We start from the raw sequence: 14,253 nt of genomic DNA, 5'->3' as shown, positions 1-14,253 counted from the left end.
ATTAGTATGAATTGATGCAAGTCATAGGCGGTAGGTATTATTATAAAAAGTGTAGCTCATGTTTCATAAAACAAGCAGCGTCGAGCTCACTCGGAACGGCCCGAAACACTGCCATCATCACATCAACATAGGGAATAACATAAGAAAAACCACAAAAAGAGAAAGGGGAAATAAAAATAACTGGGAAGAAGGCAGTTACGATAAATGTACATGAAGCATAGATGCAAAAACGACAAAACAGTCGTATCATCAGAGAACAAGAAGCCAGGCCATACTTCCGACGATATGGCATGCAAGTTCACAAACATGTAAGGTGGCTGATAGTTCGCAATGCAAGGGTATACACTTCGATATGCAAGATGGGAAAGATCCCGGATACAATAAGGCAGAGTTGGAAGCGATGTTAAGAGCTTCATCAGAAGACTCTTACTGGGCCATTACATCAACATACCGGCCCTTCTTCCTGCCTCGGGAAGTGGCGCCCTTGCGTGCCTGTGGCGCTCCAAGTAAGTCGTCAATTGAGCTAGCATGGCTCAAGGACGTAGAAGGCCTGGGAGGAGGCCCAGCAGAGCTTCCCGGGCGGGATGAAGCGCTACCAGCGGGTGGCACGGCGCCGGTAGAGGCAGATCGCGCAGGGCCCAAACCAGGTGTTGGTGGAAGGCCAAGAGAAGATGGAGCCGGGCTGCCAGACGGCGGCGGCGCAACAGACGGGGGCCGACTACCAGGACCTGCAGGTCCAGACGGAGGTGGCATGCTGCTCCCACTGGCGGCTCTGCTAGGAGGACCCATGGCTTTCGGAGGGGGTGGCGTAGCACGAGCCGGGGTAGCGCTGTTGGGGTCTTTCTTGTTGACCCATTTCTTCAGTTCTTTATCGTAGTAGAAAGAACTCTCCTCTCCAAGCTTCGCGCGAATTGGTTTACCTGAATTAGCTTCCTCTTTATTTCCTCCCTTGATCCATCCCCACCACGAACTCTTTGCCGGAGCAGGTTTTTTAGCTTCAACATAGTTAGCCACATGCATTTACACTGAAAGACCGCAAAACTTACCATCGGCTTCTGCTGCCTTCCGGAAAGCCTCATCAGCTTCCCGATCCTTACGTGCTTTTTCAGCTTTCTTCAAAGCCTCAGCACGAGCAGCAATGTCGTCGTCGTCCTCATTATTCATTGTCAACTTCTTACGTGGCTTCTCATCCTCAGACTCCTCCGTTACTTCCACTTCTGGGGTATTACTTGCAGGAGGCTCATAGCCAGTATTGCCCATAGGAGGCATATACCCGTCAGCTTCGGTATGCTGAGGAGCAGGTGCTTCAGGGCCAGTTGATTGATCGAATGAGTTTCGGGCAGGAGGCTGATAAGGCGAGTCCCGACCGAAAAGACCTTGCGGGGCAGCTGTTGGAGTATAAGCCTGTTGAGCCATATTTTCCTCCACGGGTGCTAGAGGCATGTACGAGGTCTGAGGCGGCGTGGACTGGTAACCCGCAGTTGGGGAGCCGTAGAAAGGACCTCCTCCATACATAGGACTCTCTGATGAAGGTCCATACTCTTGCGATCCACGACGCTGACCGTAGGAGAGTCCAAATGAAGCAGACCTCTGTGAGTCTAGAGACGATCGTCCACGACCGTGATCAGGCGAAGAGTTCGGAGCGTTCTGGTTATTGGGCTGATAACGAGACGTTCCGGCAACCGGAACTTGCTGTGCGACAGGCATAGGGTATTGGCCGTACAAGTCTGTCACAGATGGCGAGCGGCTGACAGTAGGAGTTCCAGAGATTTGAGCAAACGGACCAAATCCTGTTTCTCCACCCTTGCCCGAGCCAGTTGATGCAGCGTCGCTGTCATCCCCGGCAACGAAGTTGCTGAATTTGTTCCACATTGAGGAAGAGACTTTCTCCATGCTCGGTTTCGAAATCCACGAACCTCCATCGCCTGTAGTCTGCTTAAGCCGCGCTGATAACTCGTCGACGCCGAAAAACAAATGCTGATGATGATATCCCGACTGCTTCGTGGTAGCTTTAAGAGCTGCTGTGATGGCATCACAGTATTGCTGGGCTTCGGACTTGCGCCCTTGATCCGTAAGGGACCAAGCGTGAACAAGTTTCAGGGCCAGGAGATGAGGTAGTGTAGACGTCGGTGATGCCCCTAGAACGGACGTAGCATACTCGTATGCCTCGGTAAGTAGGATTGCATCATCGTCCAGCAAGGCCGTAGGCGAGGAGTGGACATGGTCTACGCCGAGAAGAACAATGCTTGCCTGAGGATCATCAGGGCCTCCAAACACCGCCGCCTGCGAGAAAATAAGGCAAATATGAGCGGCCTCTATCCGACCGTAAGACAGCAGTAATCGACCGAGAGCCAGGAGCGCTCGGTGGTCTTCAGGGCTTCGATTACTCAAAACCAAACCTAGAGTATCCTTCCAAGACTCCAGGCCAGCAAGAGCGTCCTTAGAGGCACCATGCCCATCGACCTTGTTAACCATTTGCAATCCAGCCCTTGCGGAGGGAGGAACAAGTTCATCGACACTTTCTTCAAAGTTGCCAGCGAAGATTTCATACAAAGCTGCAAGCGACTCGGAATTTCCGCTGGTAGACCTAACCTCACGCCTCACAAACTCCTGCACGACCTGTTTCCAAATGGACTTGTCTAGCGTTGACGCGATGATCATAGCATGACCCCAGAGACGGTTATCCGCTGCACTCCAAACGGCTTTCTCCCGTTCGCCAATAAGCAAGTTAATGCGGATACTACTCAATGGCTTCGACTCCGCAGAATCAGACAGAGAAGAAGCATTAATGACTTCGGCGCCAAAAGACTGGAGAGAGTCGCCATTCATAGGATCCAGCCCATTAGTTTGCAGATGCGGGAATAGAATGCCCCTTAGAGTCTCCTGGAGGTCAGGGGTGCTCTGCGTGCCGCCGTCATGCTCAACCAAAACGCGTACAGCTTTCCACAGCAGGATCTTTTCATCGTGGCGCTTATAAGCGTCTGGGTAGGCCTGAAGGTTCTGCGGGACACCCTCGTTCTCAAATGCTGCGATTCTGCTGGAAAGCCAAGCAACCAAGTCTTTCTTCTTGGACTTGATCCTCAGAGGGCCTGGATGCCGTACGATAGATTCCGGAAATGAGATCACATCCTTGAGTTGAGTTGTTTTAACGTCTCCAGGCATAGGCTTGATTTTTGGCGCGGTTTGTCCTGCGCTATAACGAGGGACGTGTTTCGGGAATGAAGAGAGGACCGTACCACCGAAACCGAATTTGAAAATCGGCGCTCCTCTCCATCTTTGAAGAGGGTCAAGCTCCTGTCCGTCGATTGGAGGAATGAATTCAAGTGCTTGCGAGACGGTGCGAATATGACTGGAGGGTTGCATTGGCGCGTAAGCATGGGAGGTCTTCGTTGGCGAACTGGGCGCGTGAACTGATGCAGGCCGTTTGAGTGGATCGACAGACGGCACGGATAGCCTAGGGCCTGACTGTTGCTGGGTCGGAGATTGCGTCTGCGATCTTCGAGGAGGAACGAATGGCGGAGTCTCAGGAGGTGGAGTATAGGCGGAGGGCGTATTATTAACATGTGAAACGCGGCGGGAAAACTCTTCTAGATATGAAGGCGGCGCATAGGGATTCCTTGGTGGGGAGGTCTGCTGATAGCTGCTTGATGCATCTACAGCACTTGAACCAGAGGCCTGTACTTGGGAACCACGAGGTGAAATAGGGGGGGCTGTCTCAGTGTGTGGTTGTCCAGTAACAGGTGAAGTAGGCTGTGGTAGAGATGGTTTCCGCGAAGCCTCGTTTGGTTGATAGGAAACCTTCTCGTGGTGGGCTAGCGGACTTGAAGTTCGCGGCTGGAAAGGCAAGGTAACTGTTTGGCCCGGAATGACAGACGGCTGTGAGGCATAACGTTGCAAAGGCGCAGACGCAGCTGCTGGCGGCGGCGCTGGAGAATACCTAGGCGAAGCGGGCGGTTTGACTCCAGGCTGCAATGTTGGTGGCTTCGGGGAGTATCTTGAGTTGATAGGAGGCACTGCCGGAGCGCTTTGGCCACTGGAGCCCACATTGTTTGCATACGATCCCAATTTTTCCGGCTGCTGCAATTGAGATTGAGGAGCGTCGCCAGACAGTTGAGCATAGGGATTAGTGACAGGATGCGCTGGCGGGGGCGGCAGCACAAATGCAGGGCTTGCCGTGCTTGGATTGGGCGTATACCGCCCTGATTCTGCGGGCCGCGAGCGTGGTCGTACAGGGGGCAGCGGCAACTCCTCGTAGAAGTTCTTTGGCGTGCTTCCAAGCGGAGCATTTGGCTTCGATGCTGGAGGCAGAGTCGCAGCATTGATAGGCGGGACTGGTACTCCAGAAGAAGACTGAGGAGGTGGAGGCGCCGTAAAGCTACTACTTCGTGGAGGAGGCGGTGCAGGCACATTAGCAGCCGAGGATACTACTGGTTTGGCGGCAGGTTTGCGTCGTGGGGCAAGGTCTTCCGGAAGATCATAAGGAGACTTGTAACCTTCTTTAGGCCGCTCTGCGAAGCTCTCAGCCCTAACTGCAGGAGCAGGAGGCTCGGGCCGCGGCTGGAAATAGCTCGCGCTGTAAGGAGCACTGCTGGCTAGAGGCGTTGCCCCTGGAATTGGAACGCCCTGGACAAGGTCCGCTGTAGAGGGCTGGTGAGGGGTATATACATTCTGCGCTGGCTTGGGTTTGCTGGGGTTTTGTGGCGTTCCGAATGGACTGCCGAGAGCCTGGAGATTGGGTTCCAGGCCGTCCCCGTTGACCACCTCAGCGGTACTTTGAGTGAGATCGCTTGATTCGTCTTCTAAGAGTAGATCATCGTCATCCAGTTCCGCCTGCCACTTAGCGGCGAGATCTTCTTCCACGGGAGCAACTTCCAAGTCATCATCAGAAAGTTCAGCCTGCCACCGCGCAGCTAGGTCTTCCTCCGAAGCAGGCTCCTGGACGTTCTCGGGCGACTTTGAGGCCGCTGCCGCTAAGATATCGTTGAACTCCTCGGCGGTAGGAGAAAGCGGACTAGGAACCCCATCCCGATCCGTGTTAAGGGAATCCAGCACCTGCGATGTGCTTTTTCGCTGTATATGGACAGGCTCTTGGGGTTCCTTTTCTGTGGCTAGCTGCTGAGCCGAGCTGAAAAATCCATCATCCTCATCTTCGTCTCCTTCAAAAACACGGTCGAGTGGACCCTGTTGAGGCACCGCCTGCTCGACTGGCGTTGTCTCGACTGGCGCTGCCTCGACCGGCGCCTCCGCAGAGCCATCCAATAAAGGCACGCCCTCTTCAAATCTTGATTCCTCTGGTGGAAAATAGATCGGCTTCGTTTGTGTCCTCAGCTGGTCGAAAAAGCGATCTTCGCCATTGTCAACGCTCTTAGGGCTCCCCCAGAGATCGTGATTTGTGCTTCTTAATTCCCCGTTAACAGGTGTAGCATGGTCAGCTGTGCCTTGTTGATAGACCCAGCCCGGAGTAGGATAACCACTTGATTCTTGCGCAGCGTTTACCGATGTGTCAATTTCAAGCTGGTGGGTCTGCCCTTCCGGTACATACTCTTCTTGCATCGACTGCAAGTTGTTATACCCATACCCAGGCGCGGCTGCAGGCTCGGCCTCGGGTTTGAAAGCATCGGTCTCCTGGCTCTTATCAGCAGCCGCGGAAAACAACTCCGCGGCCTCCTCGCGGAACTCCTCTCGTGTCTCCGCCTGGTTAAAGTCTTCGCCGGTCGCCGATTCTGCCTGCGCAATCTCTATAAGCGCGGTGGGTTCAACATTCGACGATTCGGTGATGTCCGGTACTGTATTTTCGGAAAACGATGCCACGTCTGTGGCGATTGCAGGCGCCGAGGTCTCGTCATTTGGTGAGATCGCGACCGGAGCCGTGACTGAATCATCGGTGGCCGTTGGTGGTGCCTCAGCAGTTTCTACAGAACCGGCAGATCCAACATTTACTGGCTCAGCCGCGCCCGGAACTGTGTCTGTATGTTCGTTGAGTGGCAGCCCAGCTGTCTCTTCACGCGCAGGAGATTCGGTGTTTACCGAATCGATCGCGTCAGGTACAATGTCTGTATTTGCGGTTGTGGCTTCTGAGGTCGACGGCGCCACATCATTGGACACCGGAGCAGATATATCTTCTACTGTCGCGGCCGTCTCGTGATTATCGTCCGTTCGTAGTGCCGGATTCCACACGGCCGATGCCTCGCTATTGCTGTTCTCCATATCGGAGATAATCTAGACCTTCAAACCACACTGTTTGCCAGCCAGACGCGGACTGAACACAAAAATGACACGCTGTCAGCTTTTAAGTGTACTTACGCAACCTCAGGTTCGGGACCTAAGTCGCTTGCACGCTCACCTGCAGCTTAGATAGGCGTACGAGAATGCGTGCGTTTCGGCGCATGAAATGAAATAAGGTAAGGAGGAAATGAGAAAGGGGCGGGTGTAGGCATACACGATCCACCAAGATTAGAATGCCATGAATGTAAGCGATAAGGAGAACTTCAGCAGGATGGATACTTCATGACATGACTGCGTGGCGAAATGCAGGGAAATGCAGCTATCGAAGCGTGACTAGGGACTCTTTGAGCCCGTCACTGCTTCATCTCGGGGCGGATTCGCCCGGCAGAAAGCCGGAAGAAGCCACAGTACTGTTATGTCACGTGCTGCCTCTATGCTTGACGGCTGAAGAACCAGGTACTTAGGGACGCTAGTGCAAAGTTTCTATAGTATATACAAAAATGATATCAAGCAGTAAGCATCCAATAGTGGATGTCAACAACCACAATGATAGAGATGTATGGAGGAGAAACAACCATGAAACAACTGTAGCTAGCCTCGCACTTTCCGGTAACTCGGTGGATTCCAAGACTGCTTGATCAGTTTCGCAGCCCACACGGGTATAACAGACACAGCCGTGACGGCTACCACGCGCCAGATCCAGTCTAGCGTGATCACATACTTGAGGTCAAAATACTCGCCGAGGAAGGGCACGCTAGCAGCGTACACCAACGCTGTGCCGAGTAGGCAGAATATCATCACAGGGTGCCACGTAGTAATGGCGATGGCGACCATGAGCAGCTCGTTCATTACAAGAGCTGTAAATGAAACACTGATAAGCCGCTTTCCAGATATGGTGTCAAGGAGGATTTGTGACAGGCCCTGGATCACGGCGCCCTGGTAAACAGACACTAGGACCCAGGTGAAGAAGGAGCGATAGCTTAGACTGCGACCCGTCTTGAGCTCTTTGTATAGCTCGGGGTAGAGATTGGCCAACTGCTCATCCACGTCGCGATCAAGGACCAAGGAGAAAACAGGCGCATTGGTGTAGACTGTTGCGTATCCAACCATAAGCCAGTTGATAAAAAGACCCTTCGGATCAAAGTGGCTAGCAATGCTATACATGGTCTGACAAGCACTGATAATGAGGCCACGATGCATGATAAACTGTGCAAGTTTGGCCGAGCGCTTGTAGGAGTTTCGTCCGTGCCATACAAGCAACTTGGTGATGTGGTGGAACTGAGTGATACTGAAATCAGCTGCGAGGGAGGCCTGACGGCCCTCTTTTCCAACAATACCAATTCCTACATCAGCCGCTTGGATCATGGACACATCGTTACCACCATCCCCAATACAACAAACGCGCTTCTTGGTATGATGGCGTATCAGATCGGCCACTTCAGCCTTTTGTGTTGGTGAGCACCGACATGCAATCACAGCAGGAAGGAGAACAGCGACCGAAATAAATGCTGATCGGAGCTGATTGAGCATAAGAGCCAGAGACTCGCCATCAATCAGGAGACAGCAGTCAGTCTTGTTTCGCAGGAAGTCCAATGCTTCCTGTGCGGCCGATTTATCGTTAACTTTGGCAACAGTATGAATATACTGACCGCGAGCTACCAGCTTCGCAGAGATCGCAACACATCGTGCGGTCTCAACCTTGTCACCAGTAAGCATCCAGATTTTGACTCCAGCGTTGCGCAAAAGCTCAAGCGACGGCTTCACATCCCTCTGGAGACGATCTTCCACGCCAGTGACACCAAGAAGCTCCAAGTCATGCTCAAGATACTCATTAACCACTTTCTGCATGCCGATATCTCTCCCTTGAAGCGAAAGAGATGCCTGCTTATACTTGCTGGCAAACTCCTGATACTGCAGAGGTGAAAGCCGTTTTCGTCCAACCACGAGCGTCCGCAAGCCCTCGCGAGCCATGTTCGCTGTTTCCTCATCAAGCCAGTCGTTGGCCGCAACAATAGAGGTCATAACAGTGTCCGCTCCCTTTTGGTAGAACCAGATCTCCTCCTCCTCTGCGGGGGAGTTGAGGACATCCTTGTCCTTGCCAAATTCGACAATGATACCCATACGCTTACTATCAGAAGTAAAGGGGAAAATGTCGAGAATGCGCGCCCGCACAACGACATTACCGGTATCGGTCGACTCGAGAACTATCGTTCGGCGGTCCCGATATGCTACCTTGAGTCCAACCTCTTCCGTGTAGCGTACGATTGCAATCTCGTCTGGAGATGAAGCTTGGTAATTTGTCACCTTCACTCCATCTTCCTCATCCGACGTTGGGGTGACGTTGTGGCACAAGGCAAGGGCTAGGACAATATCTCGGACACGCGAACCGATCTCCCTTCTTGTACGTGGTGCTGTTCCAAGTCCTGCTTGGGTTCCAAATGCGGCCGCGGCACTGGTCAAGGTATTTCCAGCAAAGCTCTGTCGAACGTATGATGCGACCTCCTCCATCGCGTCATTAGCATAGGAGACAGTGCCAACATGAATCTTTTTCAGCTCCATTTCTACGAATGTCAGTTGCTGTGATGGAACAGAAAGACTTGTGAACTCACCGTTTTGCGTCAGGGTACCCGTCTTATCTGAAAGGAGATATTCGATCCTCCCGAGGTCTTCTGGGATGGTGCTCGTCCTGACCACAGTATTGGGGATGTCCTTGTCCCGTTCAATAAAGCGACCGTATACCGATTTCGCCATATCCAGATTGACCCGGAGACTCATAGGTATAATCGTTGAGAAGAGAATAAGGTAAATCATAATGGCAACATACCACTCCTTATCATTCGTTGGTTGGAAACCTTCCAACGCCACCAAAATGATCGAGAGGGTTAAAGTCAACGCGCATAGAATCTTGGTCAGGTTGTTAATTTCATATTCCAAAAGCCCAACCTTTGACCGCGAAGGAGACGTGGAAAGTGCAGCTCGCGTTTGAGACCCAGTGTAGATGATAGCAGCGTACGTGATCGTGTTCGACGCAAGAACAGTATTAGCCCACGCAGTATTGTCAATCGTAAGTGGCGCAGAACTGTTCTGTTCCGTCTCATCAGCATCCTGACTTCTATCCCCCGACTTGTCAACATGTGGATCATAGAACCCTGATGGCGGCAGAAGCTCAATATTTCCAACAAATTCATTGACTCGTTTATCCGGTCCACTTGCTGTAATCTTTAATCTCGTGAAATCCTCAAGCGAAAGTGCCTGAGACAGGACCGACGGCAGTCGTAGTTTCCAATCCGTTTCACCGTCAAGTTGATCGGTTCGAATGAAAGTATCGCTAGCAGAGGATATATCTGTATGATCAGCGCCAGCGCTTATCATTGGCTGCTGATCAGGTGCAGAAGACGATGATCCGTTGGTCGCATGGTCGACATTATGAGAAGCGCCTGCTTCCTGAGATTCCCGTGCCACAGTAGCATCGTTAGAAACACTTTTTAATATCACAACGTCAGCGGGGAGACGCTGATTCTTGCGAACTTTCAAAACGTCCCCGACTTTCAGGTCTCGGGATTTCTTTATAGTGACCGGGACGCTCTCCCCGACGTCTTCAGCTATAGGAAAAGCTCTGCTCCCACCAGACTTATCCAGAGCAAGCACAGAGAATTCTTCCGCATTTGCCTCCGCATCCCGCCTTCTCCGTCCAACATCATCCAAAGCCTCTTTTCCTAGGGATATAGACACGACAAAAGCCAATGGGGCAATGTAGGTAGACATATATCCTATCCTCAGCACCGGAATGATCTGCGACAGCGCCACCAGCAAGAAATAGATGTTGAAGAAGAACGAGAACTCATTGTAGAGGGTGCGAGGCAGGAAGCTCCACGGCGTATATTTCGCATTCGAGACAATATTTGGCGGGTATTTCGCTCGTTGCGCCTGGCCGACAAGGACATCCCGCGGGGGCTTCACCACATCCACTGTATCCTTCCCACCTCCTGTCGAACCATGTAATGCGCCGAGTAATGTACTCGATTTCAGCCAACCTAATCGAGATCTCCGCTGCGGCATTCGTCCTCCATCTGCAAGAGAGCGTACGGAGCCTCGGCGGTCAAGAAGCGGCGCATCATCGTCAGTGTAGGGTCTGGAACTCGCATGCGATGGTCGGAGACCTCTTTCCTCCTCACGATCCTCAAGCAAGCCAGCCGTGTCTTCCCCCTGTGAACCAGACATGCTCCGTTTCCATAATCGGCGATTCCCAGCACCTACACGCAAATTCCTAAGAGCTATCCCGGGACCACTATGACCCCTCTGTTGAACCGGCTCATCCCGCGAAAGCCGTGATCCGTTAAATGCCGAGGAGGGATCCAGCTCCTCCAGGTCGAGATCATCATTGTCACTCTCGATGCTCGCACGATCGTGAGCGCGTAGGTATTCCGAGGACGAAGGCATTTTGTCGGCTGCCGGTCGACTCACTTAAAAAAGAACACGGTATCAGAGTTGCGTTCCGGTGTGCGGGAGCTGTCCGTAGGCTCCAGTGCCACAAGGAAAGCTGTCATGTCCCGCTTAGTGTGTTTATTTTGCGTTGCTTCCAGGGTGTCCCGATAGGACCATCTTATGGTTGGCGGAAGCTGTGGGCCGGATTTGAGGTATGTACACGTAGGCCGAATTTGCACAGACAATGCAGTCGATAGAGAAAAAGCCGCTACCAGTAATAAGTGTGGTCGTAAATGTCGCGCAGACGTCTGGGGCTTAGAATCTCGCGGCCTATTCCTGTTCCCTTGTGATGCGTGGCTACCGCACGAGTCACATGATAAACTGTAATCAATGTGGTTGATCCCCTTTGTTTCAGGCTCGATAATGGACCCAGAAAGTGATATCATAAATGAGAATGAACTTGTACGTGAGGGCAAACTGCCTTAAGAAATTGCTGACAGCTCCTTCATTGTTCTACCGATCCATTCTACAAGACTTTGATATGGCGAATGCTAACCAACAATGGATGTTGGATGTCGTTGCTATAACATATTTACTTCTTGCCGACACCGTTCTTGCGCGGTTCACGCTGCATGCGTTAAATATATTGAGCTAACTTCAATAGCAATATAGTCTTTCCGTAAATTATCAGGACCCGACCGAACCCCCAACAAAATGCCTTTAAGCGGCGTAGTCAATGCGATCATGATGAAAGAACAATTCGCTAAGATGAGTGAGGAAAGGAGCGCGAACAGGCTAAAGAACCAACAACATCCGCTGTTTTGCATGCGCCAACAAAAAATAACAAAAAGCACAGCTTAAGAAAAGAGAAGCAATCAGTGGCTCAGACGATGAGCAGCAGAAAACGAACGCCCCTAAAGTGAAATCACGGATGACTAGAGTGCTGACTGGGAGCAGAAATACTATTGAGAATATACTGTGGGTTAAGTTAGTACTGACTTGTTCTTTCGAAAGAGAAAGGCCGCTAGTATTCCAATACGTACCAGTGCCACAGGGGATGACGGCAAGCATGTCGACCTGCGAGTTACCGTGTCATATCGTACCCGACAATATGTTGTCCCGTAGTAGCTATTGAGAGAAGAGACCGCCGTAGCGGGTAACCGAATAGACCTTAGCCCAGGTATTAAAAGCCATCGAGGCCCAGTATCTCACCCCCGAAATCTTCCCGACCCCGGGCTCATTCCCACCGGCTTCCTCAAACTTGGATCCGACAACTGCCCTGGACTCGGCGACCGCCCACCATGCAGTCTAGCCCTAAGCCGTTCCTGCGCGGACGCAGCCCTCTCCAACCCAGGCGACGACCCTGAACCAGTACTAGCCACAGACTGATACGAACCACTACGCTCACCAGGCATCGGCCTCCCCCCAGCCGGATGCAAGGACGAAGCCGACATGGAAGGCGAATGGCTTGAGGAAGTCTGGCTAGGAAGTGACGTCGCACTGGACCCGGGGTGTCCTCTTCCGCGCCTTAAGCTGGATGTAGCCGACTGTGGTGGACCGCCGGCGGCGGCGCTGCCAGAGTCACCCCACAGGTCACCAAGCCCCCCGCCCCGCCCTGAGGATACGGAGGCGGACGAGACGTTGTTAGAGGTTGCGATCACTCGAGTTGAGGAGGAGGAACGTTCTTTTGGGTCGGGTGGGAGCCATGGGGGGAAGCGGCGGCCTTTTTCGATGTAGTATGCGCGGAGGACGTTGGAGATGTGCGAACAGTCTTCGTTGTCAGGGTCGTCTGCTTCGTCGGAGGTGATAGCTCGGCGGAGAGAATTGAGGCGGGTGCCGAGGTTGGATATTGCGGAAGAGGATGTTATAGACGAAAAGTAGGAGGACATTCTGGTGGTATGCTGGAGAAAAGTCCGGAACGGGGAGAGGGTGGAAGAAAGTTGATATGGGTTTATGGGGTGCGCGTTGTTTCAGTTCCCGCACGTGATCGGCATAGATCGGTATACCGAGCTAAACAAAGTGGTTGCTTCTCAACTTTTAACTAACTGCATAATTTCTGAGAACCTCACGCCAATTTTGATTATGTACCACGTCCAACGCAGAGAGGAGCCAGATGTGTAGCTATGTATATGCAACTGCTAGGTATGACATGCCCATTGCGAGACAGCGAGAGATCAACAGGATGAAAACCGAACGCCAGACAAAGTCACAAAACCATGATATAGTATCTTGCTTTTCTGCCACCATACTCCAACTGCATCCGCCATATACGCGACTTTCACCTAAGCGAAGACGTTCTCCTTCCCAGCGCCCTCGGTCTCATACTCAATCTCTACTCTGGGGCCCTTCTTCCTAGGCTTCGGTGGCGGAGCAGCAAACTTCCTCTTGGAGCCAGGCTTCGTCTTCTTTTGCTCCTCATCCCCATCATCCTCAGACCCACTCGCCTCATCACTATCCTCCTCATCCTCGTCGGAATAACCATCGCTAGAGGCACCCGAATCATTGCCAAGCCAGTCTTCCAGATCTTCCAGATCTTCATCCTCCTCTAGATCACTAACGTACTCAACCTCCCCAACACCCTCTTCCTCCTCTTCCTCCTCAAGCTCCCCATCATCCATGTCCTCATCTCTCTCACCCTCACCGGACCTTTCCAACCCACGGAGCACCTTCTTCCAGATCGACTCGTCCACATTTAACGGCTGATCACCATAGGCTCCACTGCGCAACCGTTCGATAAGCTCACGCTCAATCGCCCGCTCAACCTTCGCCGCGCTTTCAGCTTTGCGCTCCCTCGTCTCCTCCCTGCGTCGGATCTTGGGCGCCAACTTTGGCACAACCCTTTCGCCCAACCGTTCTTCCTCCCGCGCAAGCTTCTTCATCCGAATTGCCACCTGGGTCAGTCGCGTAAGACGCTGCTTGCACTTGTGGATCAAGAATTTCGGCCAGTAGATCAGTCGCGAATCGACCTGTTCGAGGGCCTTTGCGTAGTTCGATGACAGCCGGATCCGCTCCCATAATTTGCTGGGCATGTGTGCGCGTTCAATAGTCTTCATATAAAGGTACATAGCGCCTGTCTCGGGGTCTGACCGAATTGTGGCGTAGCGTGAGTTTGCCAGCGGGCAAGACTGCCGGTTGCATAGACCAGTCACGTTGTATTCATTGCGGCAGAAATTTTGTCCTTTTGTTGTCCTGGTGGTAAGAAAATCATTAGTCAATGGGTCCCAGAAAGCTGAACTAATTGAAAGGGAGTTTCTGATGATGAAAGATCAGCTCAACGGATGGCACATACTTGAGTTTGTATGAGCAGAATTGCTGGTTTATAACCTGCCAGACAATCTCATCTGAAGACATTTTATTACATATAAGCCAAACCGGCCTGGCAGTTATACAACAGTGGAGTTGGAAGACAAATAAGTTTCTGCGGAGATGTTGCAAGCTTGTTTAGCGGGAGAGAAAAAAAAGTTCGGACTACAGACACGTGACTTAGACAAATACCTTTATCGATAAGAAGTGAACGCCAACTTATTGGTCATCAATCGAGGTACACAACTGTACTATGAAGTAGAAATGGAGTTTACCTCGTAGTCTACAAATGTTTGTTCG

At 52.0% G+C, this 14,253-nt stretch overlaps 4 protein-coding genes across 4 annotated transcripts; all 4 read right to left on the bottom strand.

Moving 5' to 3' along the window:
* Positions 1-44: 44 nt before the first annotated feature.
* sec16 (COPII coat assembly protein SEC16) lies at positions 45-6,492 on the bottom strand. Its single transcript, XM_073735931.1, has 3 exons — positions 6,344-6,492; positions 1,047-6,259; positions 45-995 (listed from the first exon to the last, which is right to left on the bottom strand). The coding sequence occupies exons 2-3, from the start codon at positions 6,205-6,207 to the stop codon at positions 427-429; spliced, it is 5,730 nt and encodes a 1,909-aa protein (XP_073598380.1). The 5' UTR covers positions 6,208-6,259; positions 6,344-6,492; the 3' UTR covers positions 45-426.
* A 188-nt stretch (positions 6,493-6,680) lies between these two features.
* On the bottom strand, positions 6,681-11,066 carry BDW70DRAFT_131086 (aminophospholipid-translocating P4-type ATPase NEO1). Its single transcript, XM_073735930.1, has 2 exons — positions 8,835-11,066; positions 6,681-8,786 (listed from the first exon to the last, which is right to left on the bottom strand). The coding sequence occupies exons 1-2, from the start codon at positions 10,663-10,665 to the stop codon at positions 6,817-6,819; spliced, it is 3,801 nt and encodes a 1,266-aa protein (XP_073598379.1). The 5' UTR covers positions 10,666-11,066; the 3' UTR covers positions 6,681-6,816.
* A 206-nt stretch (positions 11,067-11,272) lies between these two features.
* Positions 11,273-12,562, bottom strand: BDW70DRAFT_131085 (uncharacterized protein). The gene has a single exon (XM_073735929.1). It carries the CDS (start codon positions 12,537-12,539, stop codon positions 11,859-11,861), a length of 681 nt encoding a protein of 226 aa, XP_073598378.1. The 5' UTR covers positions 12,540-12,562; the 3' UTR covers positions 11,273-11,858.
* Positions 12,563-12,713: 151 nt separating this feature from the next.
* Positions 12,714-14,056, bottom strand: BDW70DRAFT_7288 (ribosome biosynthesis protein MAK16). The gene is made up of 2 exons (XM_073744695.1): positions 13,940-14,056; positions 12,714-13,839 (listed from the first exon to the last, which is right to left on the bottom strand). Exons 1-2 carry the CDS (start codon positions 13,999-14,001, stop codon positions 12,933-12,935), a joined length of 969 nt encoding a protein of 322 aa, XP_073598377.1. The 5' UTR covers positions 14,002-14,056; the 3' UTR covers positions 12,714-12,932.
* Positions 14,057-14,253: the final 197 nt, after the last annotated feature.

The sequence above is a fragment of the Aspergillus foveolatus genome (genome assembly GCF_047715535.1).
Source record: "Aspergillus foveolatus strain CBS 279.81 unplaced genomic scaffold BDW70scaffold_10, whole genome shotgun sequence".
In the NCBI taxonomy this organism is placed as follows: Eukaryota; Fungi; Ascomycota; class Eurotiomycetes; order Eurotiales; family Aspergillaceae; genus Aspergillus; species Aspergillus foveolatus.
Note: the sequence above shows the minus strand (reverse complement) of the source record. Positions and strands in the feature narration are given on the sequence as shown.

Coding starts and splice junctions, on each gene's coding strand:
- sec16 (XM_073735931.1), bottom strand. CDS start 6,207: ATGGAGAACAGCAATAGCGAGGCATCGGCCGTGTGGAATCCGGCACTA. Junction 996..1,046: donor GAAGGCAGCAGAAGCCGATG/GTAAGTTTTGCG, acceptor ACTATGTTGAAG/CTAAAAAACCTGCTCCGGCA.
- BDW70DRAFT_7288 (XM_073744695.1), bottom strand. CDS start 14,001: ATGTCTTCAGATGAGATTGTCTGGCAGGTTATAAACCAGCAATTCTGC. Junction 13,840..13,939: donor TTCTGCTCATACAAACTCAA/GTATGTGCCATC, acceptor TCTTACCACCAG/GACAACAAAAGGACAAAATT.
- BDW70DRAFT_131086 (XM_073735930.1), bottom strand. CDS start 10,665: ATGCCTTCGTCCTCGGAATACCTACGCGCTCACGATCGTGCGAGCATC. Junction 8,787..8,834: donor GGGTACCCTGACGCAAAACG/GTGAGTTCACAA, acceptor TGACATTCGTAG/AAATGGAGCTGAAAAAGATT.
- BDW70DRAFT_131085 (XM_073735929.1), bottom strand. CDS start 12,539: ATGTCCTCCTACTTTTCGTCTATAACATCCTCTTCCGCAATATCCAAC.